Source organism: Carassius auratus, chromosome 50, assembly GCF_003368295.1.
Source record: "Carassius auratus strain Wakin chromosome 50, ASM336829v1, whole genome shotgun sequence".
Lineage (NCBI taxonomy): Eukaryota > Metazoa > Chordata > Actinopteri > Cypriniformes > Cyprinidae > Carassius > Carassius auratus.
The window spans coordinates 3,276,732-3,301,098 of record NC_039292.1 but is presented as its reverse complement, the minus strand read 5'-3'; the positions used below and the strand labels follow the sequence as shown (position 1 = coordinate 3,301,098).

General features: G+C 35.2%; 2 protein-coding genes across 13 annotated transcripts in view; one reads left to right on the top strand and one right to left on the bottom strand.

The window, feature by feature from the left end:
• tubgcp6 (tubulin gamma complex component 6) overlaps positions 1 to 11,668 on the top strand; it is a 20,548-nt gene extending 8,880 nt beyond the window's left edge. Inside the window, exons 12-26 of one of the 3 annotated variants that reach the window (XM_026238604.1) lie at positions 1 to 77; positions 1,286 to 1,374; positions 1,447 to 1,562; positions 2,133 to 2,271; positions 2,483 to 2,569; positions 2,661 to 4,124; positions 4,530 to 4,983; positions 6,029 to 6,187; positions 6,281 to 6,449; positions 7,551 to 7,692; positions 7,856 to 8,050; positions 8,130 to 8,262; positions 9,275 to 9,488; positions 9,580 to 9,773; positions 11,366 to 11,668. The exon at positions 1 to 77 is cut by the window's left edge and continues 5 nt beyond it. In XM_026238604.1, coding sequence (XP_026094389.1) covers positions 1 to 77; positions 1,286 to 1,374; positions 1,447 to 1,562; positions 2,133 to 2,271; positions 2,483 to 2,569; positions 2,661 to 4,124; positions 4,530 to 4,983; positions 6,029 to 6,187; positions 6,281 to 6,449; positions 7,551 to 7,692; positions 7,856 to 8,050; positions 8,130 to 8,262; positions 9,275 to 9,488; positions 9,580 to 9,773; positions 11,366 to 11,457 — 3,724 coding nt within the window. In that variant the 3' untranslated portion in view covers positions 11,458 to 11,668. Of the gene's footprint in view, positions 78 to 1,285; positions 1,375 to 1,446; positions 1,563 to 2,132; positions 2,272 to 2,482; positions 2,570 to 2,660; positions 4,984 to 6,028; positions 6,188 to 6,280; positions 6,450 to 7,550; positions 7,693 to 7,855; positions 8,051 to 8,129; positions 8,263 to 9,274; positions 9,489 to 9,579; positions 9,774 to 11,365 lie in introns of all 3 variants that reach the window. The other 2 variants (XM_026238602.1, XM_026238603.1) reach the window with 2 other exon arrangements.
• Positions 9,701 to 22,045, bottom strand: LOC113066665 (DCC-interacting protein 13-beta-like). Of its 10 annotated transcripts, XR_003279213.1 has the most exons (11): positions 21,833 to 21,981; positions 20,932 to 21,008; positions 20,065 to 20,106; positions 19,908 to 19,966; positions 18,059 to 18,230; positions 17,333 to 17,360; positions 17,161 to 17,217; positions 16,503 to 16,583; positions 16,039 to 16,208; positions 12,611 to 12,749; positions 9,701 to 9,811 (listed from the first exon to the last, which is right to left on the bottom strand). XR_003279213.1 is itself a non-coding variant. In XM_026238609.1 (8 exons), exons 5-8 carry the CDS (start codon positions 18,148 to 18,150, stop codon positions 9,798 to 9,800), a joined length of 357 nt encoding a protein of 118 aa, XP_026094394.1. In that variant the 5' UTR covers positions 18,151 to 18,230; positions 19,908 to 19,966; positions 20,065 to 20,106; positions 20,932 to 21,008; positions 21,833 to 21,966; the 3' UTR covers positions 9,723 to 9,797. The 10 variants fall into 10 exon arrangements, 7 of the variants coding, with proteins under 7 accessions (XP_026094394.1, XP_026094395.1, XP_026094393.1 ...); XR_003279212.1 differs by lacking the exon at positions 9,701 to 9,811 and having other exon boundaries at positions 11,850 to 12,749; positions 21,833 to 21,974; XM_026238609.1 differs by lacking the exons at positions 12,611 to 12,749; positions 17,161 to 17,217; positions 17,333 to 17,360 and having other exon boundaries at positions 9,723 to 9,811; positions 21,833 to 21,966.
• Positions 22,046 to 24,367: the final 2,322 nt, after the last annotated feature.

The following is a 24,367-nucleotide window of genomic DNA, read 5'->3' as shown; positions in this document are numbered from 1 at the left end:
GCGGACTGAACAGGCCCGACAGGAGCTCATTAACCAGGTCAGAGTGACAGCGGCCAAGACCCTGGAGAGAATCAGAGGTCAGAAATCTGTGCCTTCAAAACCCACACACACACACACACGCGCGCGCCTGATGCTGTTAGCAGCTTCTGTTCGGCTACAATTAGTCTTCATAGTTCTCTGTCGCAAATAGCACCCTTCTAAATTATAAAATGAGAAATGGGACATTCTGTGGGCCTGCAAGTTCACGTTGAGTGAGCCATTTGGGAGTGAAACACATTGTTGAATGGCGTTCATATAGACAGGAACATCTGACATATGTAACAGGGTTTTTATTGTTCTCTGTTGAAATATTAAGTGAAATAAAACATTAACGCCCGGTTTCACAGACGAGGCTTAAGCCTAGTCCCATACTAAAATATAAGTCTGAGCTGTGTCAACTGAAAGAAACTTGCACATACTGATCTTAAAATATATCAGTGCCTTTGTCTTCTCTCAAGATGCACAGCAGAAATGTTTTCTAAGGCATGTTTATGAAAAATAACGTAAATGTCCCAGTTCAACTATGGCCTGATCCTGGCTTAGTTTAAGCCCTGTCTGTGTAACCAGGCCTAAATGTATTTTATTTCATGTAGTTGCCAAGGGATTTTTTACATTTGTAACTAAAACTAAATATACTGAAACCTAATAACAACTATATAGAAATGCTAGACAAAAAATAAAAATGATTACAAAAACACAATAAAATGACTACATTTATTAAAAATGACTAAAATACAAGTACTAAAATAAATAAAACTAATATGTAATAAAAAAAAACTATACATAGTTTTGAAAAACAAATACAAATGTCAGAATGATCAAATTGCTTGAATTTCTTATGCACATTTAGATTAAGTACTAAATTAAATAATCTTAAAGTAAAACTCTATAGACATACTGAAAACAAATGACAAAAAATACATTAAAATTGCTTAAAGTACTGAAAAAAACTGAAACGTAATAAACTATATAGAGATTTTTTTTTAGGAAAAATATATTAAATGGCTTAGGTAATTTTTCGTTCTTGTTTAATTTAGTTTAAATACTAAAATAACACAAACTAACACTGAAATGTGTAGTAAACAGTGGGTTTTTTTTAATGTACGGAGGACACGCAGCTGTTCTCCTCGCAGAGGTCAAGTATTAATTATCAGGACGAATAAACGAGAGAGAATTCCTCCCCACTGAGACAGATGAATGGGGCTTCCAGCTGACACCCCACTGTTCTCGCTCTCGCCCCCTGCAGGTCACCAGGTGTCGCAGCGTCTGGCAGAGGAGGCCCAGAAGAGAGAGCGGTTTGAAGAGCTGAAGCAGCAGCTGGAGCTCGACCAGGAGGTGAGGAGCATATTAATAACCCTTCAGGAAAACCATCTTCAGCGGCTCTAACTTGTGTGGATGTGGTTTCAGTGGCGTAGTACTGTGAGACGGAAGCAGCAGGAAGACGATTTCAGCTACGCTCGAGAGCTCAGAGACCGAGAGCAGAGGCTGCAGGCCCTCGAGGAGCAGCTGGAGCGCCGGGCACGGTGGGCGGCATACACTAACCATCAGAAAAAAGAGTGATTGAAGCTGAGGCTGTAGGGCAGTGCAGCAGTGAACGCCCACAGGAAGTTTATTTCCCGTTCATGCATTTGAGCAATTTATTCAGTAAAGCATTCTGAGCCGTGAACCAAAACAAGCAGTTCTTAGATGAATCTTAACATTAAAATATTGTATTTAAACCAATGACGTATTTAAAAAAAGACAAAGGTACAAGATTGTAGTAAGTAAATGAACTGCTCATCCTAGAGCACATTGCAAATAAACAACTTGATTGCATATCTCACTTTAAAATTGTTGGTATTACACCTAAAATTAGGCAAATAAAGACTTTTTTTTATGTCGTGGAAATTGCACTGAGTTTTAGCTTCATATTCTGTTGTATCGCCCTCAGATCTCATGGTAGGTCTGTCTTGAAAAGTTCATATTATAAATAAAAATCTGTTTCACTGTGAAGAGAATTAATAGGATTTTTTGCACCGTTACACTTTATAAAAGGACTCAAATATCCAGAGAGATCAAAGCCATTTATTAAATGCTGTATTTTCTGTGTTCAGGATGGATCTGATCACTCAGTACAGTCAGTTATCAGAAGCCGCTGCGAGACGAGAGCTCAAAGCCATGTGGAAGGTGCAGAGGATGAAACTCGACGAGCGCAGAGTGAACTTCCTGCAGCAAGAACAACAGAATGTACAGGTCTGATATCATGCTTCAGAGATTTTTTTGTTTTGTTATATTTATATTTATAGATGTTATTTTTTTATTTATATTTTTTGCTTTTTATAGATTTTTAGTGCCCATTTAGTATCTTTCTTTGCTATTGTATTATTGATTTTTAATTTTTACTATTTTGAAGTGATGGATAAGGGGATCTCTTTATCTCTGAGGTGCTATGATTTATGTTCAGGCTCTTCTGGAGAAGTTTCCTGTAGGTCAGGAGGGCCCCCCTCCAGAAATATCCCAAATGCTACAATCCGCACAACTACACTCTGAGGTCTGTGTGCTGTTCTTTAAATATACTCATCTATAACATAATAAATTCAACCTACTCCAATTCTATTTTAATTGTTTTCATTTCACCTCAGCTCTCTGAGCAGCAGAATCCTCTCACAGAATCATTTGCTCCCTCCTGCTCTCCTGCCATTGGTGATACTCAAGCACATAATTCAGAGGAAATTGACGTAGCTGACTTCCTCCCGAAGCCTCCATACGTCACTGATAGTGGTGGCATGACCCAGGCCCTCCACAACATTGGATCCAACCTCCTGCAATCCCCTCAGAAACCCCACCCACACCAGCCACACCCATTGACCTCCCACATATGCATTGGTGAAAACGTTTCAGAATCCCTGGAGTCTGTCCCTGTTCCTAATATATATGCACAGGCATCCAAATCCAGCTTCCTATGGGGTCAGTTCACTCCAGAGGTGCCAGCAGGTCAGCCGAAGGCTAGTGTTCATGGACACCCTTCACAGAGCTCTGTGCAGCTGGGAGGCTCGTCTGCCTCAGGGCAGATCAAGGGCCCAATCCGCTCTGAGTCAAACACCCCTGCACAAACCACTCAGGAGCGAACATGTGAGGCAGAGAGCGATAGCCAGTGTACAGAAAAACAACCGACTGGAGATGAGACAGGAACAGAGCCTTCGGCGGCCAGCACAGGTTCAGAGCCAAAGCAAGCCGCCCAAGAGCCAACAGAGGAAGCCAAGTCCTGTGAGAGTGTCAGCCAGCCCTCTCACTGTTCTCAGCCAGAGCAAGAACAATCTGTGTATCTTCTCAGAGGCTTCCATGAGTCAGAGTCCGATTCTGAAATGAGAAATAACAGCCGTGATCCTGATCCAACACTGATCTCATCTTTACCCTCGTCTGATGTCTCTGGTCACGCCTCTGATGCCCATATAAGGGTTGGGGAGTATGTTTCAGAGGTAACCCCTCCTCTTTTCACACCTAACATCCATGGCCACACCTCTGATGCCCATATAAGGGTTGGCGAGTATATTTCAGAGGTAACCACTCCTCTTCCCACACCTAACATCCATGGCCACGCCTCTGATGCCCATATAAGGGCTGGGGAGTATGTTTCAGAGGTAACCAGTCCTCTTCCCACACCTAACATCCATGGCCAGGCCTCTGATGCCCTTATAAGGATTGGCGAACATGTTTCTAAGGTTATCACTCCTATTCCCACACCTAACATCCATGGTCACGCATCTGATGCCCATATAGGTGTTGGTGAACATGTTTCTGAGGTGACCAATCCTCTTTCGACACCTAACATCCATGGCCACGCCTCTGACGCCCATATAAGGGTTGGTAAACATGTTTCCGAAGTGACCAATCCCGTTCACATCGCTAATATTCATGGCCACACCTCTGATGCCCATATAAGGGTTGGTGAACATGTTTCCGAAATGACTAATCCCATCCACACTGCTAATATTCATGGCCACGCCTCTGACGCCCATATAAGGGTTGGTGAACATGTTTCCGAAATGACTAATCCCATCCACACTGCTAATATTCATGGCCACGCCTCTGACGCCCATATAAGGGTTGGTGAAAATGTTTCCGAAGTGACTAATCCTGTTCACACCGCTAATATTCATGGCCACGCCTCTGATGCCCATATAAGGGTTGGTGAACATGTTTCCGAAGTGACCAATCCCGTTCACACCGCTAATATTCATGGCCACGCCTCTGACGCCCATATAAAGGTGGGTGAACATGTTTCAGAAGTGACCAATCCCGTCCACACTGCTAATATTCATGGCCATGCCTCTGACGCCCATATAAGGGTTGGTGAACATGTTTCAGAAGTGACCAATCCCATCCACACCGCTAATATTCACGGCCACGCCTCTGACGCCCATATAAGGGTTGGTGAACATGTTTCAGAAGTGACTAATCCCATCCACACTGCTAATATTCATGGCCATGCCTCTGACGCCCATATAAAGGTGGGTGGATTTATGTCAGATGTTGCCTCCTCTCAGCCACGTTGGAGCAAATATGGTCATTCCTCTGACAGCACCCTTAAAGTGGGTTGTGCGATGACCGATGCTGCCCCATTATACACTCCTCAATCTGGCAGCTCTTTCGGTCATGCATCTGACTCCACATTGACAGTCGGGTGTGTTGTCTCAGGCGTACATCCTCAACCGTCTCCATTACCTGGCAGTGCGTATGGACATTCCTCACAGTCCACCTTGGGTATCGGGTGTGTGGTTCGTGGGACCACTCGACCCAGTTCTCTTTACAGCGGTGGCTACGGGCATTCGTCAGACTCTGCTCTGGGTATGGGCTGCATGGTTGGCGGGGTGGTGCCAGGGAGTTTGTACGGTGGCAGACCACCATTCAATGCTGACCGAACATCAGAAGATGCAGAGAATCCAGCCAACCATGACATCCAGGGTGAGACTGCTGCTGCAAATAAAAAAAAAAACTTAACAGCAGGTGCTACGGAATAAATATTTAGCATCTTCAACTGCTTTTAAAAACCTTTAGAATTTAAGAATAACTTTGCAAACATTAAAAAAAAAAACAATAGAAAATGTTAAAAATTATAAGTTATTGACAAAAAAACATGAAGGTATATTTTTAGCCTGTAGTACCTCTCTTTAAAAAAATGGTTTGTGTGTGTTTATTTATGTATATATATATATATATATATATATATATATATATATATATATTAGGTCACTTGATTAGGGATGTTAATTTCTGTTATTTTTTCCTAACCGATGCTCGTTAACCGATTATTAACCCGTGAACCGACAAAATTATTTTGAATTAGAATTGAAATATATATTAAATCAAATAAATATTAAATTAAACAGAACATAAGGACTCACATGGTCTTCATATCACATATATATATATATATATATATATATATATATATATAACAAATGTGTAACAAATTAATAAAACTAATAAATAGGCCTATACTAGAAATATATTTTTACTAAATAAATTAAAAAAATTGTTTTAGCCTAAATGTATTCATTTTGGCTTGTCATTTATATTGCTATAACTTCTTAAAGGCTTATTTTTTTATTATTCTTTTTTTTAAATAGTGTTTAATGAAAGGTAACGTGATGCGACCTTAAATAGCCTATGTTTAAAGTTTATTATAATGTTTGTAAACATTTGAAGTCGGCAATAGGCATATTTATGAATGAAATAATAAAACTTATTATAGGTGACTTATATAATTTTTTTTATATGTGTAGCATATTTTAACCATGCAGCAAATATTTTTACATTTTTTTTGATAAATTAATGAACATAAAAAAATAAACAACTTTTTAAACCGTTTAACTGATTCTACTAATCGGTCAAAATCTTAACGGTGGTTAAAATGAACATCCCTACTTTTGATGTCTGTTGGTCAAACACAAAGTGAATCCACTGTGGTTAATGGTTTCCTATCGTTTGTGTTTGTAATGTTGTAAAGCAGCGCCCCCTAGTGAGCTGTTCTCCCTGGATCAGGGACTGTCTGCCTGGGCTCTGGGACTGGGATTGTCCCCTAAAGAGAGTCCAGAGGATCGTTATCTTCTCAGCCTGGCCTCACAGTACCAAGTGGAGCAGTACCAGGACTCGTACGGCCTGATGAGTGAGTACTGGACCGTCTGCCTCCATCATGAACCACTAGAGCTTTCTTTCTTAGCCAGAAACTGAGAGGTTAGTGTTGTCGTTCCTGCTCTAGCTTCGGCTCCGGACTCTGAGCTGCTGCTGCAGGTGACACGGGGTCCGAACGGTCTTCCTGTAGATCCGTCTCTGCACAGGGCCACTGACATCTCTGCTGTTCAGCTCAATGAGATGATGCCACTTCCTGTTCTCATGAAACACTCCGTTACAACACCACTGATTACACAGTATGTACATTTATTTTCTGATTTACCACATTCTGTATTTGAACTATGCAAATTTGCTTTTAAAATCTCAGCATTTCATATAAAGCATCCAACTAAATTTAATAAACACTTTATTTTATATATTTTAATTTATAACTTTGGGATGAAGGAGTCCTAGTTGGTTCAGTGCAAAACAAACAGAATGAATTTGTACAGTAAGATTCAAGGACAAATGATTTTTATGAGCCAGTTCTTTGAATTTGTGAGGCAAGTTATTGGTCTGAATCAGGGTTATTGTATTTAACTTGAAGTGAAACTAAGATTAAAACCATTTTTGTTACTTAAAATAAATGTTAACTTATAATATTGAAACAGCTTATTTCAGGTAGTTGCAAAGATAGTATGTCTCTTTTTCCATTTAGTTAAACAATGTACTAAAGTTGAAATACAAATGTAAAAAAAATATTATATAGGCATATTTAAAATAGTAACATAAAATAAAAAATTATATAAAAATTACTAAAACTTAAAAATGTAAATAAAAACACAAAATCTAATTGATTAAAAATATGTATACCTTTATATACTATTTATATCTATCTTTATATCTATATTTGTTCAAATCTGTACTTAAATATATAGTATTAATTTAATATATTTTTAAAGCTCTGTTATTAATGTATTCATTAAAAAAATAAATAAATAAATTATATATATATATATATATATATATATATATATATATATATATATATATATATATATATATATATATAATATACCAATAAATATACCAATAAATAAATAAATTGTTTAAAAAAAAAAAAAAAAAAATTACATTGATAATTTGGGTGATAATGTACTCAGGGCTGTTTACATTGCAGTTGAAATATGTTTTTTTGTTTTGAATCGAAATACAAATTGAATTGTGAAATCAGTTCCAATATCCAGGCCTGATTTGAAAACCGTAAACAACAGAGAAATCCCTTAAAAAAAACAAGAACAAAAAAAAAAAACATCTGTACATGTGAATCTCTCTCTCTCTTTTTCTCTCTCTCTCTCTCTCTCTCTCTGTGTATCTCTCTCTCTCTGTGTCTCTCTCTCTCTCTCTCTCTCTCTCAGTGTGTCTATGGTAAACAAGGCCGTGGTGGATTATTTCTTCGTGGAGTTGGGTGTGGAGAAGCACTTTGAGACACTCAGGCATTTTCTGTTAATGGAGGATGGAGAGTTTGCCCTCTCTCTCAGCGATCAGCTCTTTGAGAAGGTCTGAACGGTTTTTCTACAAAACCTGATTAAAAATGACACATTAAACATTAGAAAGATAACCTGATGCCTCTTTCTGAACTAACTTTGCAGCATAATGAGGTCATGTGATGTATGTATAAAGATACTACTGCAATGCTTATGGTCGTGTGTTGTGTGTTCAGCTGGGCAGTGGTCAGACGCCCGGTGAGCTGCTGACCCCGCTGGTGTTGAACTCCATTCTCAACAAGGCCTTACAGTACAGCGTTCACGGCGACAGCGAGCTGGCGGCTCACTTCACGTTCGCTCTGCGATACCTCCCGGAGATCTTCCATCCTCACGCACCAGACTCGCTGAACTGTCTGGAGCTCCGCTACAAGGTCAAGAGATGCCCACTGTGTTCATTTCTTCAGATCCTGATGTGATATTCTCGTCATCTCTCTCTCGTTCTGTCTGTAGGTGGACTGGCCGGTGAATATCGTCATCACAGACAGCTGTCTGAACAAATACAACAGACTCTTCTCCTTCCTGCTGCAGCTCAAACACATGGTGTGGTCCCTCCGAGACGTCTGGTTTCACCTCAAGAGGACGGGTGAGATGTCGCTCTTTTTTTCTGCCTCGCATTACACACTCAGTAAAACTATGAAAATCTCCGCACAAAGAAATGTTCGTTTTGTGTCCAATTCAGTCTTTAGTCTCATTTGCTGGTCATGAAATACAGGTTCTGGTCATATAATTAGAATATCATCAAAAAGTCGATTTATTTCACTAATTCCATTCAAAAAGTGAAACTTGTATTATATTCATTCATTACACACAGACTCTTTTAATTTTGATGATTATAACTGACAACTAAGGATAATCCTAAATTCAGTATCTCAGAAAATGTGAATATTGTGAAAAGGTTCAATATTGAAGACACCTGGTGTCACACTCTAATCAGTTAATTAACTCAAAACACCTGCAAAGGTCTTTAAATGGTCTCTCAGTCTAGTTCTGTAGGCTACACAATCATGGGGAAGACTGCTGACTAGACAGTTGTCCAAAAGACGACATTTGACACCTTGCACAAGGAGGGAAAGACACATAAAAAAGGGTTTTAAATCTGTCATAATGGTTTCATACAGATCTACATAGGCTTTAAGGCTTGTTCCAAACAGGAGGCAGCAGAGTTATAAATATTAAATATATATATATAATTTGTTTAGGAAAGTTGAAAGAAAATTTAAGGTGCCCTTCATGGGTAACACAATACCAGAATGCATTGCGATGAGCAAGTGGGAAGACTGCATTTGAAACCAAGTTGGTGGGAAGATTTTAATGAATTGTGGAGTTTAAGTATGTTTTCACTAACATTTTTATTAACATTACATTTATATATTTGGGGGGAAAAATCTATGAAGCTTTAAAATAATATAGAAAAATAGTACTATATATAAAATAACTTGTACATCAAAAATAAATCACAAAAAAAAAGAAAATACCTTAATTCAAAAATGACAATTAAAATTTTTGTAATTGTGCCTGGTTTAATTTAATTGTAAATGACACTGCCCTGGTTCTTGAACCGTTTTATATGGACGTGTCCTCCTCGTGTGTCTCAGCGCTGGTGAAAGGTGCCGGTCGCTCCGCTCAGTTTCATCAGCTGCAGCTCTACAGACACGAGATGCAGCACTTTGTGAAGGTGATCCAGGGCTACATCGCTAACCAGATCCTTCAGGTGTCCTGGAGCGAGTTCACACACAAACTGAGCAGCGCCAACGACCTGGACGCCATCCACCGCACACACGCCGAATACCTCAACAGAGCCATCTTCAGGTGAGGACACACTCATGACACTTTCACTGTTCGTTTCCAGATATCTGCAGCAGGAGATGAAGCTGGGATGGGTTTTTTTTTACTCTCTCAGGGGTTTGCTGACGGAGAAAGCTGCCCCGGTCATGAACATCATCCACAGCATCTTTAGTCTGATCCTGAAGTTTCGCGGCCAGCTGATCGCGCAGCCGTGGGAGCTCCAGCAGGGGGAGCCGGTGCATCCCAGTTTCATTGCCATGCAGCAGTCCTACAACACCTTCAAATACTACTCCCGCTTCCTGTTCAAAGGTGAGCTGCTCCTGACCCCAATGATCAGAGTTCTGTGACTGAACGATAAGATAAGAGCGTCACACACCTGCCCGTCCAGATACTGACAGATGTGTGCCTATATAGTCACCACAACCTGATATCAACTATATACAGCAATATTTATACATATAATACATATAAATATAATAATATTATACATTTTTCCTTTTTTTGTTGTTGTTGTACCAAGTAGATTTAAAAAGCAAAGGAAAATCTTTGAAAGCTCTATAGAAAAGAAAAAGTATTAAAATATATATTTTTCTTTCTATTAAAATATTTATAGAAACATTTTCGTAACATTAAAAAATATATTTATATTTTATATATATTTATATTATACACACACACACACACACACACACACACACACACACACACACATATTAGAGCTCTCAAATGATTAATCGCATCCAAAATAAAAGTTTTTTGTTTACATAATACATCATGTAATTAATATACACACATAAATTATGTATTACATATAATGCATATATAATTACAAACACAGGCATGTATATATTTAAGAAAATGTTTTTTATATATTTAATATATAATATAAAATATAAGAATATAAATGTATATACATGTAAATAATTTCTAAATATATACTGTATGTGTATATTTATATACACATAATAAATAGGCAGTTAACATACATATATTATGTAAACAACAACTTTTATTTTAAATGCAATTAATAGCGTTAATATATGCTTTATATATTGTTTATACATAGATAAACACATACACACTAAAAAAATTTTAACAGAACTTTTCTTAACATCAAAAATATGTTTTATATTTACTGATCGGTTTCTTTTACGGTTCCATGAAAAAAAAAAGAAACTGTCAAAACTAATTTATTAGCATTTATTTTATTTATTAGCATGATCTGCCAATTAATTCCTGGAAAATATACATGTCTATAACTGTAAATTCATACCCTTTTTCTTGAAAAGCCTGGCAATCTGTGCAGAACCTTACAACAGATTTATCATGTTCAGCCCATCCACACTATTGAGCATCTCCTTTATAATTCAGACTTGTAAAATCAATTGGCATCTTTTTTTGTGGAGAATTAAAGCACCAACCACATGACACTCTCTCTTTATTACTGCTGTCATATGCTCAATAAAAGGAGCCGCTGTGAAACTAACCAGATGGTGCGGTCTTTGAAAAACCTGGCTAAATAAATACTGCATGGTTGCCAACAAAGTCATCACTAATGCAGCTTGTTCAGAGATTCATGCACGCCAAATGTAGCATCAGGATGCTCAGACCTGTAATGAAACGGCTCTAAAGGATCTATATCCTACTCCTCTGAAGTATTTGATCTGTTCTTGCACTCTTTTATTAATGTCAGTCAAGAGTTCTTGTAGACAGCAACTTAATTTAACATCATCACTACGCAACAAGTCTGTAAATTTGATCAGTCATATTTTAAGAGTAGTTCAAATTAATGTTTATAAAGAGGCTGTTTTACAGTTTGAAAATCATTAATATATATATATATATATAAGCATTAAAAAATAAATGTTGAATGACTGTATTTATGCTTGTATTTTCTGCAGTGGTGACCAAACTGGTGGATAAAGGTTATCAGCCCCATCTGGAGGACTTCCTGTTGCGGATCAACCTCAATAACTACTACAAAGACTCTTGAGTGACCTCTGACCTGCTGCTTTAGTGTCGTGTCAGTGTGTCTATAACCAAAGCCATCGATTACGATTGCTCTTAGCTGTTTTGCAGTGACAAACTCAAATCTGTTTTGCTCTGTAGTGATGCGGTTCAGTGTTTCCTGTCGTGATGTGTGCACAGACGCTTTTCTCCACACAGGCTAGGAGATGTGTAAAATAAACTATTTAATTTTCAGATTTTGTTCTCAGGACTCATAAAGGAAGTTAGAAATGGTCACAAAGTAAACGAGATTTGTAAACATCTTTCAGGAACTTGGATTTCAACAGTTAAAACGACTGCAGATCCGTTCGGATAAAGAAACAAACTCATCTACATTTTGGATGTCCTGAAGGTGAACACATTTTCAGCAAATGTTCATTTCTTGGAAAACTATCCCTTAACATTTGTTCATACATGTGAAATTTAACCAAAAACGCCACAAAAGTATTTTCCGAAGCAGTATTAGCATTCATGAATGCATATTTTAAAACTGCATCCTAAATCATTGCTCGTACGCAAATTGGTTTTCACACAGGCTTTGCAAGACGTTATTATAAACAGCATCACAATTAAAGTGTCATGGCAGCTTGATGCTTATGAAAATCAGCATTTAACATTTCAGAGGCAACAGGAAGAAAGAAAGTGCAAATGTTCAGGTTTCATGGAGGTGATAACGAAGTGTGAGTTTTCTAAACCTTTCCAGTATCATAATCAACAGCATAAATTATCCTTTAAAAAGCTAAAACATCTGACATTAGGAAACAATTTTAAACTCTAATGAAGTGTAAATGACAATCACGTTGCTAACGGAATCAATAAGACTCTTGCCTTAAAGTGACAGTACACCCAAAAAATGAACAACTTTTCCACACAATGAAACTGAAACAGTAATTTACTCTGTTGAACTGTGGACAGCACTCAAGCTCTATATTCAGAGTCATGCAGTACTCTTGACTGAGCATCTGTCATTCGCTGAGGAAACGGTAGAAAGGTTAATTTTTGGGTGAATTATTCCTTGAACTTGTAAAACCATGTCTAATGTGTTCAAACTGAAAGGTTACAAAAAAAGGCTTGATCCTTCATCAGAAGCATCTAAAATTAGGTAAGGGGTAAACGAATGAGCGTGTTCACTCGATCACCTGTTGTTTTTCCTTCAGTAGTCTGTCTGGAGCTGCGAGGAGTGAGTGTGTGTGTGTGTGTTGTTTTCAGATCAGGCCTCTGAGTCCAGCTCGTCTGGTCCGGCATCGACTTCAGGAGCTGAGCCAGAGCTTCAGGGTCCTGACCAAGAGTGGACGTTCAAGTCATGAAAATCACAAGGGGAAAATAAAATAATATTATATATTATTATACTAATTTATTGTTAATTTTTAATATAAATATATTAAAAATGTATTCTAAACATTTAAAACTTAAAAATTGTACATGTATAATATTTGTATTATTTAGTATAGTATGGCTAGTGATATGTTTGAATATTAATACATGTAATAAGATGACACTAATTTAATATTTTTGTTGATTTAAAGACTTTTATTACCTATTATAAAATGCACATTAAAACATTTAATATCCTCGTGGTATTTTAAAAGAATACCATGGTAAATGTCCTGTTAATGTTTGTTCAGTATGTGTTTTAACCGTGATATTTTATGTAAATATATAAGGACCTATCAAATCAATTAATGTTATCCAAAAGATATGTTTGTGTGTGATGAGCAGTCCCAGAGGAATTAGCGTTGTCGTGGAAACCAATGTAGAACACCTGTAGGTCCTCATTATGGGCTGATCGGTCACACCTGCTCCCCATCAGCGTACACAGATTTAAGCTGCACTGAAATGAGGCATTTGTACGGAATGCAACGCTGAGGTAAGCTCTCTGTGTGTGTGTGTGTGTGTGTGTGTGTGTGTGTGTGTGTGTGTGTGTGTGTGTGTGTGTGTGTGTGTGTGTGTGTGTGTGTGTGTGTGTGTGTGTGTGTGTGTGTGTGTGTGTGTGTGTGTGTGTGTGTGTGTGTGTGTGTGTGTGTGTGTGTGTGTGTGTGTGTGTGTGTGTGTGTGTGTGTGTGTGTGTGTGTGTGTGTGTGTGTGTGTGTGTGTGTGTGTGTGTGTGTGTGTGTGTGTGTGTGTGTGTGTGTGTGTGTGTGTGTGTGTGTGTGTGTGTGTGTGTGTGTGTGTGTGTGTGTGTGTGTGTGTGTGTGGTGTGTGTGTGTGTGTGTGTGTGTGTGTGTGTGTGTGTGTGTGTGTGTGTGTGTGTGTGTGTGTGTGTGTGTGTGTGTGTGTGTGTGTGGTGTGTGTGTGTGTGTGTGTGTGTGTGTGTGTGTGTGTGTGTGTGTGTGTGTGTGTGTGTGTGTGTGTGTGTGTGTGTGTGTGTGTGTGTGTGTGTGTGTGTGTGTGTGTGTGTGTGTGTGTGTGTGTGTGTGTGTGTGTGTGTGTGTGTGTGTGTGTGTGTGTGTGTGTGTGTGTGTGTGTGTGTGTGTGTGTGTGTGTGTGTGTGTGTGTGTGTGTGTGTGTGTGTGTGTGTGTGTGTGTGTGTGTGTGTGTGTGTGTGTGTGTGTGTGTGTGTTACTGTACCAAGACGTCACTTCAGCCAACTGAACTTCCAGCCAATCAGCGACACCGGGATACCCCTTTCAAAGCAAACGAAGGCAACGTATTCACAGATATTTGTTGTGCTGGTGTATCTCATATAATTTTAACCCCATTGAGGAACTCAATGCGAGCGCTAATTACGTGACTGATGGTTGTTCATGTCTATGCAATTTAACGTATTGCTGTAAACTTGGAATTCCATATTTACATTCTCTTAAACTCATCTTTTCCTAACTTTTGACCTTCCTGCAACTTGTGTGAATGTGTGTTTATGTGTTAGATTAGTTTATATGTCTTAGATTTATCTAATAAAGCCTTATTCATATTGAAAAGAGAAGTATCTTGTGTTTTGTGCTTACAAGTTAATGTCTTAAGCTGCCGATCTTGTTACTGTGCTAATTGATAGTGTTTTCACTATAGTTTGGATATTAGTATCCAGCGCAGATTTGATGTTAAACGGCTCGTTCACTAATACTGAGCGATGCCCATTCGCGAATGATTCATTCTTTTGAGTCAATTCTGTTCAAAGGCTTGATCAAACCAATTGGCAAACGAGTGAATTGGTTCATGAATCAGTTTGAATGAGTCGTTCAGCTCCCTGCCTCACGAGCTGAGCGTCTGAAGCGGTTCACTCAGAGTTGTAACGTTTAATAACATCAGCAGCGCTGAAAACGGGGCTATGGAACTGCACTGAATTGAAAGCAAATCTACAAAGGCTATTATTTGCTTGCGATGGAGATCCTTATTAGATGAACACCGCGTGTGCTGTCTACTGTTTAACAGGTAATAACTTGGGCTACAATCGATTACAGTACACGATACCACTGCGCCATTAGTTTGTTGTACGTTACGTGTGTGGCCTATAACAGAGAGGAGTCAAGTTGAATGCAGCTTCCAAAAGACAAAAAAATAGCCGATTAAGATTTTATTAATTTTAATACAATCACACCGGTGCGAGTACGTTCAACAAGTCATATCAGCTGCTAAATTCAGATCTGTGATCGCTTGCTGGCGCTGAGCCAGAGACAGACGCGTTTTTACAGCGCTGCGCATTAACCAATCACACACGATTCTGTTGAGCTTTTGAATGCAATGGCCAATCAGAGGTGTTCCGATGAGTCATCGCTGAAATGCCGGCGCTTCCTTCACTCGCTCACTTACTGAATACCTCTTTCTGGCGGATTCTCTCATCAGAAACAACACGAATCTATAATTAAGATTTTGATTTCACAGCGTTAACAGCAGTTTCAGTGATTTTAATGGGAGTTTCTGAGAGTGATTGAAATCTAGACATTCAGTGAAAATGATCTTTAATAATGTAAATGTTATTTGCTCTCTTTCTGAACAATGAAAGATTAGTAGCAAGATTTATATCACATTAACTTTCAATGTTAAATTCACATTTAATATAAAGTCAGTCATATTAAAAATATATTATGGCATGACACCTATATTTGTTACTTAAGTAAACAGACAGGGTTTTATAATAAATTACATAAATTGGAGTAAAGGCTGATGAAATATATACATTTATACACACACACATACATTACATACATTTTATCTATTTATCTAAATAAAAATAGGCTCCGTATATATGACCCAAAGTAACTAGTAACTAACTACTTGAGTAGATTTTTTATCCGATACTCTTTTACTCTTACTCAAGTAACTATTCAAGACTAGCACTTTTACTTTTACTTGAGTAAATATTTCTAGAATTACTTTTACTTTTACTTGAGTAAAGTTTTTGGGTACTCTACCCACCTCTGTATATATACGAATGTATAGTACATAAAATAATTCAATCATTAAACATCATCTAATAATATATATATATATATATATATATATATATATATATATATATATATATATACTGTGTGTGTGTGTACTTATGTAAAATAAAAAAGCAGTACTTTTCTTTGCTAGTGATTTATTTACTTCCCCATTGTGTGGAGTTGAAACAGGCTCGTCTCACCGTGTGTGTCTGAATCATCATCATCTTCCTCCATCTTCCTCCTCACCAACGGGGTTTGTGCGTCTGACAGAAAACAAATGTCAAACTGGATTGGTGTTCCCGGGACGATCAGATCCTCAGGCTCGAGGGGTTTCTGAGGCTCTCTGGAGGACACACCGCCTGGTGTCACTCTATGGAGGAGAAAAACAGTGGATTTTAAACAGTGGCTCAGAAAGATCTATTAAAAGTTTTGAATAAACTATAGTGTTCCTGTGGCTCAGTGGTAGAGCATTGCATTGGCAGCGCAAAAGGTCATGGGTTCAATTCCCTGGGAACACATACTGATAATATACAAAATATATATATATAGCCTGAATGCACTGTAAGTTGCTTTGGATAAAAGCGTCAGCTAAATGCAGAAATGTATGCTGCCTCATATCAAATCAGAAATGCATGAATGTTTAATCATCATGAAATATTAGTACCGGTCGGTTTTAGGAGAACCCTCTGCTCGCTTCTCAAAGCTGGTGATGGGCGTCACAGCCTGCAGAGCCGTCTGATGCAACCTGAAGACACACACACACACACACACTTCAACTGACAGATACATGGATTCACTCAGTGCTCACATTAGGTGTCTGATACATGCAAAAATAAATAAATAATACATAAAAAAGTAAACTATAATTTTTTAAAGTTACATTTGTTTTTGCCTCTAATTAAATAAATATATATATATATATATATATATATATATATATGTGTGTGTGTGTGTGTGTGTGTGTGTGTGTGTGTGTGTGTGTGTGTGTGTGTGTGTGACAAAATAAATAGAGAATACCGTAATAATATTTATTGCATTAATTATTTTTTACATGCATTTAGCCTTAATTTATTTAAAAAGTTATTAATAATTCATTCTAAATTATTATTTGCATATTCATTTACCTTCCAGCTGTTAGGATGTTGCCAAGTTATTCCCTCAGAGCTCACATTATGTACTGGATTATTATATATTTATAACAAATATATATTTATATATATATTTGTAACATATATATAAATATATAAGTTACCATGGTGTAATTGCTATAATCTGGGTAGATAATTGACAGACAAATAAAACAGACAGACAGACAGACATACCTCAGGCTTGTCGGTTAGATAATTCTGTCTGGAAATTTTGTTGATGGTGCAAATCCACTGTGGAGAAAAATTAAAGAAGTGCGCTGAAAGAATGTACATCATAATGTAGTATAAATCAGTGTATAATCAAGAGTGTATTCTGCAAAGCATCCTTATACAAGAGTGTGAATACCTCTTCATATTCCTGAAGAATCAGAGAGCTGAAAACAGAGAGAGAAAGAGCAGGGACATGTCAGTGTGAACGTCAGGAGAACAGAGGAATAATGATCAGATCACAGCAGACACACATCAGGACGTCATTCATCTGGGTTTAATCATTCATTCATTTTGAGAAGCAATTCCTTTAATTCACAAAATGCATCTTATTTAGGTAATTCTCACCATTATATATATATATATATATATATATATATATATATATATATATGAATTGTATACATAATAAATAATAATAATTTATAAATAATAAAATTAACATATATATATATATATATATAAATATATATATATATATATATATATATATATATATATATATATAAATATATATATATAGATATATATATATATATATATATATATATAGATATATATATATATATATAAATATATATATATATATATATATATATATATATAGATATATATGCCTTCTGTCACATATATATAATAGATATACTATTAAACCATATAGAATTTTATATACAAGTTATTTATTACATTAAAAAAAATCTAATATTTAATAATATTTATTATTTAGTTTGTTTTTTTAAAGTTGCACTTAATATCTCTTGTTTGTTGCTCCCAATTGATCTCCAAGAACAGCCTGGGAGCGTCCTGAGCTGACAGATAAAGCCTGTTGAGACCACAAACACTCGTTTGACAGATTCAGACATACGTTCTGCCGTTGGGTGAAGTGATCTGGAAGCAGTAGCGGCGCTCCTCACACTCGATGGTCATGACAGAACAGTTGTCCATATCCAGGACCATCCCGCAGCTGACACATCAGGTTCCCCCCGAGCGTGAAGAAGAACAAGCGGTCCCACACCGTCATCACCAGACCCGTCTTACTGCAGGACACAGAGAGTTCAATGTTAAACTCGAGACGTGATTCATCAGATATAAAGGGAGCCGTACTTCCTGATGTTGAGGTAACCGGCTTTCTGGATGAGAGTGCCACACACACACACACACACAAGTCACTCACATCCAGTCAATTTGCACACAAATAACACTAACATTGAAGCATAAAGTCATGAGAGGTCATGCATTAGTGATGTCTTGAGACAAGCTGCAAAGAAACACACTTGAACGTCTTATTGCTTTTAAAAAGCAGCTGTAACAATGTGATATTAGGACGTAACTGAAGAATCCATATATATATAACTATTATTCTAAAAGATACAAAGCAAATAAAATAGCATTTAAAAAATAATAAAATTATATGAAATATAAATATGATGATTATTTTATTTCTAAAAATTGTTTCTTTTTTTATTTGTCTGCTTACAATTTAATGACAAAAAACACACCAATGTTTAATAAATAACAATTAATATTAATATAAATAGCAGTATTAATATAAAAAAACAAGCACAAAATATTGTAATTGAAAATGTTTTGAGAGTAATATAAATAATATAATAATGTTATTGTTCTAAATAAAATATTTTATTTTTAAATTTGTCTACTTGAAATATAATATGCTTTTCAAAAAAAAATTACATTTTATGTGTAAAGATTTGTATAAAGCAAATAAAATAAATATTTTTAAGTGAAATTTTAATAAGCAATATAAATAATATACTAATTGTTGTCATTAAAAATACGATCTTTTTTACATTTGTCTACTGAGAAGTTAATATGATGAATAACTAACTGAACTTTAAATATAAATATTAAGCTTAAAAAACAAACAAGCAACAAACTGAAAGTTTTTCCTGAAAGTGTAGTGTAAAATAAATAATAAATAATATTGGTTTAAGATAAATAGTTTAATATCATTATTATTAAAACAAAATTATTTCAACTTTTTTAAGTATAATATGGTGTTTCAAAAATAACTGAATATTAAAATAAATACAAAAAACAATAATAATCATCATAAGTCAAATTAATAATAATCCAAAAACACAATAAATAAAATTATAGTTTTTGCTTTATTATTTTAAAAATAAAATAATTTTATCATTAGAAGTACAAGAATTTATTTTAACATTTGTTTACTTTAAATTAAACAAGATTAAAACATACTAATATTCAATAAATAACTGGATTAATATCCAGTTTATATTAATAATATTCATATTAAAATGTATATAAATAATACTATTAACAATATTACTAAATGCCAAGCAAATAGTATTTTGGAAATGATTATTTCAATAATATTCAATATTTTTTTTTATTTAAATCAAATTAAATTAAATTATGAAGTATTTTGTCACTGACCAGTATTTTGGAGAATATGAACTACTTCTTCATACAGCTCACCGCTAGATCACATGCATAAACTGAAGTGTGTTCCCGAGTGTGCATCCAGTATATTATTTGATATTCACAAAAGCGTTCAAATGTAGCTGCTCTGTGAAAGAGTGAAGCAGTGATTGCGTCTCTCACCACCTCAGCTTTTATCTGTCCACACACACACACACACACACACACACACACATTTAACAGCTCACTGCTGGATTCTGATTGATGGGTTTCACAGAACATGCCAGCAGACAAATCTGATCAATATTTACCTTTTCATTTTCTCTCTTCTTAGGTAAACGACTATATTTCACCATGGCAGCTTCACGCTCTGGAGAGACACAGAAAGAGGTGAAAGTGGTTTTCATTTAGCACAGAACTGTTTTTCTTTCATCCATTATTAATAAAGAGATATTCTTAACCTCATACCATCTCTGGCGATGCCGAATATCTCCTTCAGTGTGCTGATCTCTGAAAACAAATGTCACAGCACTTTTAAATATCTGATTACCTGACACTCAGGGATCTTACCTTTGACAATCATAAAAAATGCATACATTCACTGTATAAAAAGCCTTAAAAGAATTTTTAAAAGAGCCTTAAAGGTACAGTAACACAAGCATTTAAACAGAGATTGTGATTAAGAGTGATTTGAGGAATATAAAAATAACAATTCATTTTTCTATAAATATGAATATTAATCGAAAGGATAACAAAAAAACTGATTATTTTAATAAGTGATATAAATGTTAAAACTTTTTATTATTAAAAAAGCAATTTGATCTGTCTACTTAGAATGTAATCAATGTTCAAGAAATTTAATTATGTAAATTAATTATATAATAGACAAAATATATTTATTATAATATAAATAAATATTATATATTTTATTATTATTAAAAAGTAATTTTTAACTGTCTGCTTGAAATGTAATATGATGTTAATTTTAACAAAGATAAATATAAATCTATATACACAAGTTAATTAAATAGTTTATTATTATTATTATTATTTACACTTTTAAAAATCCATTTAAAAAAATTAACTAAATATTTATGTAAACATTCTAAAAAAGAATAAAACTAAAATTGAATGTAAGAATCTTGAAGGAACAGTAACAAACATTTAACCATCAGAGAGAATTACAAAAAAACTAACATTCTATAAATGAATGAATAATAAAACAAAATGAAAGCAGATGACTGATAATTTGTGCACAACAAACTGAACATTTATTTAAAAATACAGACAACTTTACTGATGAAGTCAATGTGGAAATGTGTGTTGTGTGTGTACCTGTGCTGGAGCAGCTGGTCTGTGTAGTTAGTGAGTGTGCCTGCATCCTCTTCAGACACACTGAGCAAGGACCGCGTCTGCAAACACAAACGCCAATGAGCACAGGACGCACACAATTCTCCATACACACAGTGTCAGATGTGCTAAATGAACCCAACAAGCATTCGTGCAGAGTGAAGCATGCTGGGTGTGTTCTGTCAGCGATCAGGACAGACTTCTGGGTGTGTTTCCAATGCAAACAAAGTCAACGGCCAGGTGTGCATTGCATTATAGGGTATAACTGCATATAAAGTAAATCATTAAGCTATGAAATAACATGCAAATTACTAGGCCTAATTATGACTTATGCATGCAATCATGCAATGCATGAAACAATGTTTTTTTGTGTTTCACTTGATGCCTCAGACCTGTCAGTTGCAGAGTAGAAACTGAACAGCATTTGTTGTTGTTTCTGACCTGACATTGATGTGATATTAATATCTGATTCATCTGGTCTAATGTATCAGTATCGGACGGATTGGACCACCTAAACAACACCTCATAAAGGCCCCTTCATTCACAACTCCACTACTAGCAACACATTTACAACCTTAAAGCGTAGTAGCATCAGATACACGTATGTTTGAAACGCGTCTCTCATATTTATAAACATATGATCAACAAATGTGCAGGATGCGTCTCGTCTATGGCGCTTATCTGAGATAAAAAAAAATCAATTAAGATGAATCATACATGTAACATAAAACGATGTTTTATTTAGATAAGCCGGCACATAACGTTAAATGCTGTGACGCGTGTCGCGACGACCGCGTCATCAGTTTTGCAACGCTAAGCGCACAAAACCAAACATTTATTAGTACTAAAGCATTGAAACAAAAGTCCGGTAAAATTATTTTTTTACCTGCGGACTGTCTTGCAAAGCCTCCTCGAGTAATAATTTGTGGTGTACGGCCGGCATCTTTCGCGTCGGGGACGGCAGGAACGGAATACAAGGATGAGGACTACATTTCCCAGCATGCAGCTGCTCAGCGACAATCCGGAACTGCTTTGGTGGCATGCTGGGAAATGAAGTCCTATTTAGTTAGCATGTAACCTGCTGCAAAAATACACATAAATAAAGCACCATAACTGATCCTTTAAAAAGCAGTTTGTCGTCAAAAAGGATGCGGAACTCAAATCATATATAATATCTCATAAGGACAGATAAAGTGTTGTTTTGTCTTTGGTGTTGTAAAGTTTGCTAACTTCTATCCAACAATACCCTCTGCTGGACTACACTGGCAAATTGTTACCATTCAAAGTTTGCATGTTCATTCGTTGGCTAGTCTTATATAATAATTTGTATGTGTATATATATAAGTATATATATATATATATGTGTGTGTGTGTGTGTGTGTGTGTGTGTGTGTGTGGATCCATCTCTGCATCATGTGACACAGGGCATAAGGAAGTTCTGGAGACTCGAGTGGCCCCTGAGCAGCTCCTGAGAGTCTCCTGCTGCTGTCATAACAAATATCTCTTTGTTAACGCCTCAAGGTTGATCACTCGTGATCCCAGACAGTCAATGAAACTAAGAAACCAACATCTGTGCATCCTTCATTTGTCATCAGCCCGAACAATATCTAACTTGATCTATTAAAAACGGAAACAGACAGAGAGACAGGCAGATATACAGACAGACTTGAACTGGCCTTACTTTGTTCAGAGTCCTTGTGTTGATGTCGGTGAGTGTCTGTATTAAGTTTCTCTCCAGGGCTGAGCGGTTTTATGGATAAAACAGAGATATATTTTAGCAGAGACTGACTGATGTTTATTACCCAGAAAATAAAGTGCACTTGTGTGTGGGGACGGTTGTTTTTGCCATGACACTTGATTACTGAACTGCTTTTGGCATGTCATATTTTCAGGATTTCTGTGGTATTCAGGTCAGATTTTATGAGCTGGGCACATAGTATAAATATTGATGTATTTATTTATTTATTATACTTGCATTATTATAAAATAAAGAAATCATTTGAGAACATAGTTAGAATTGTCACCTTATGAAACTTCCTATCACAAAAACATCAAGTGATTTTGTACATCATATATTGTTTCGATGACAATATAACATGGCATATGTGTCATAGACTTATGTAAAGGAAAAATACTTAGGCATCTTAGATAAACCTTATTATTTTTTCAAATCCATTTTTATTGTTTTAGAATCCATTTTATTAACAAATAATTCATTATTTCTTGCTTGCTTTTCACTGTTTTTATATGTCCTATTTTACTTATTTGGTTAAATATTTTCATATTCTGACCTGTTAATATTTATTTATTAAATTATGAATTTAAATTATATTAAATACGTCTCTTGATTCACTGTATGTAATTTCTTTTTGTTTATATTAATTTTAATATTTTCTAAATTTATTGCTTGGTAATTTCAGATTCTGACCTGCAAAGATATTTATTTAATTGTTAATAATTACTTTAATTAAAAAAAATATACATATAATTCTAAATATTATTAGGCTTTTTTGTTCATTGCAATACATTTTTATTAAGTGTGTTTTTATTTATTATGTTGTATCCATCTTAATCATATATATATCTTTTTTAAAGTAAATATTTGCTGGTTTTATTTGTCCAATTTTTTATGTTTTTAAAATTCTGACGTGAACATATTTATTCATTTGTTTATAATGTTTTAATGAATTACAAATGTCAATTATTTCTATTAACTATAATTACACATCTGTCATTGTAAATTGTTATTCATTTTATTGTACATGAATTAGTATTTTATTATTATTTAACTGCTTGCTTTTTACTATTTTATTAGTACTATTTTATATCGCTAGTTAACATATTATAATATATTATTCTGATCTGTGAAGACTTTGAAATTTTAATATTAATGTAAATTATAAATGTTAATTATTTGTTTAAAATATATTACATTTCTGAATTAGGAATATATTTATTAAATTGTTTATCTTTTAAATAAATTATTAATTTCAATTGTACATTTATTTCCAATTTGTACATTATACATGTAAATTATTTATATTATTTACTTACTGATTTTTTTATGTATTTATTAGTCCCGTTTTATTTAGTTAAAATATTCTAATACTCTGATTTTATAATTCTTTGTATGTTGATTATACCTGTAAATTCTATAAATATGTATTAAAAATATATTTGTTTAAAAAAAATTATAATGAATAAATTGTAAATGTAGCTATATTAATTTGTAAACTAAACATTATAGATTAAAATGATTTGCATTAAATATATTGTTAATGTCTTGCTTTGACTGTTTTTATTTACCATGTAAAGTTTCCTGTAAAGTTAATTTCCATGTAAACCGGAGGCTGCCCCCCCCCCTTCTCCCCCCTCTGTTTCCACGGCAACCCTGTCTGGGTGGAGGAGAGGAGCGAATCAT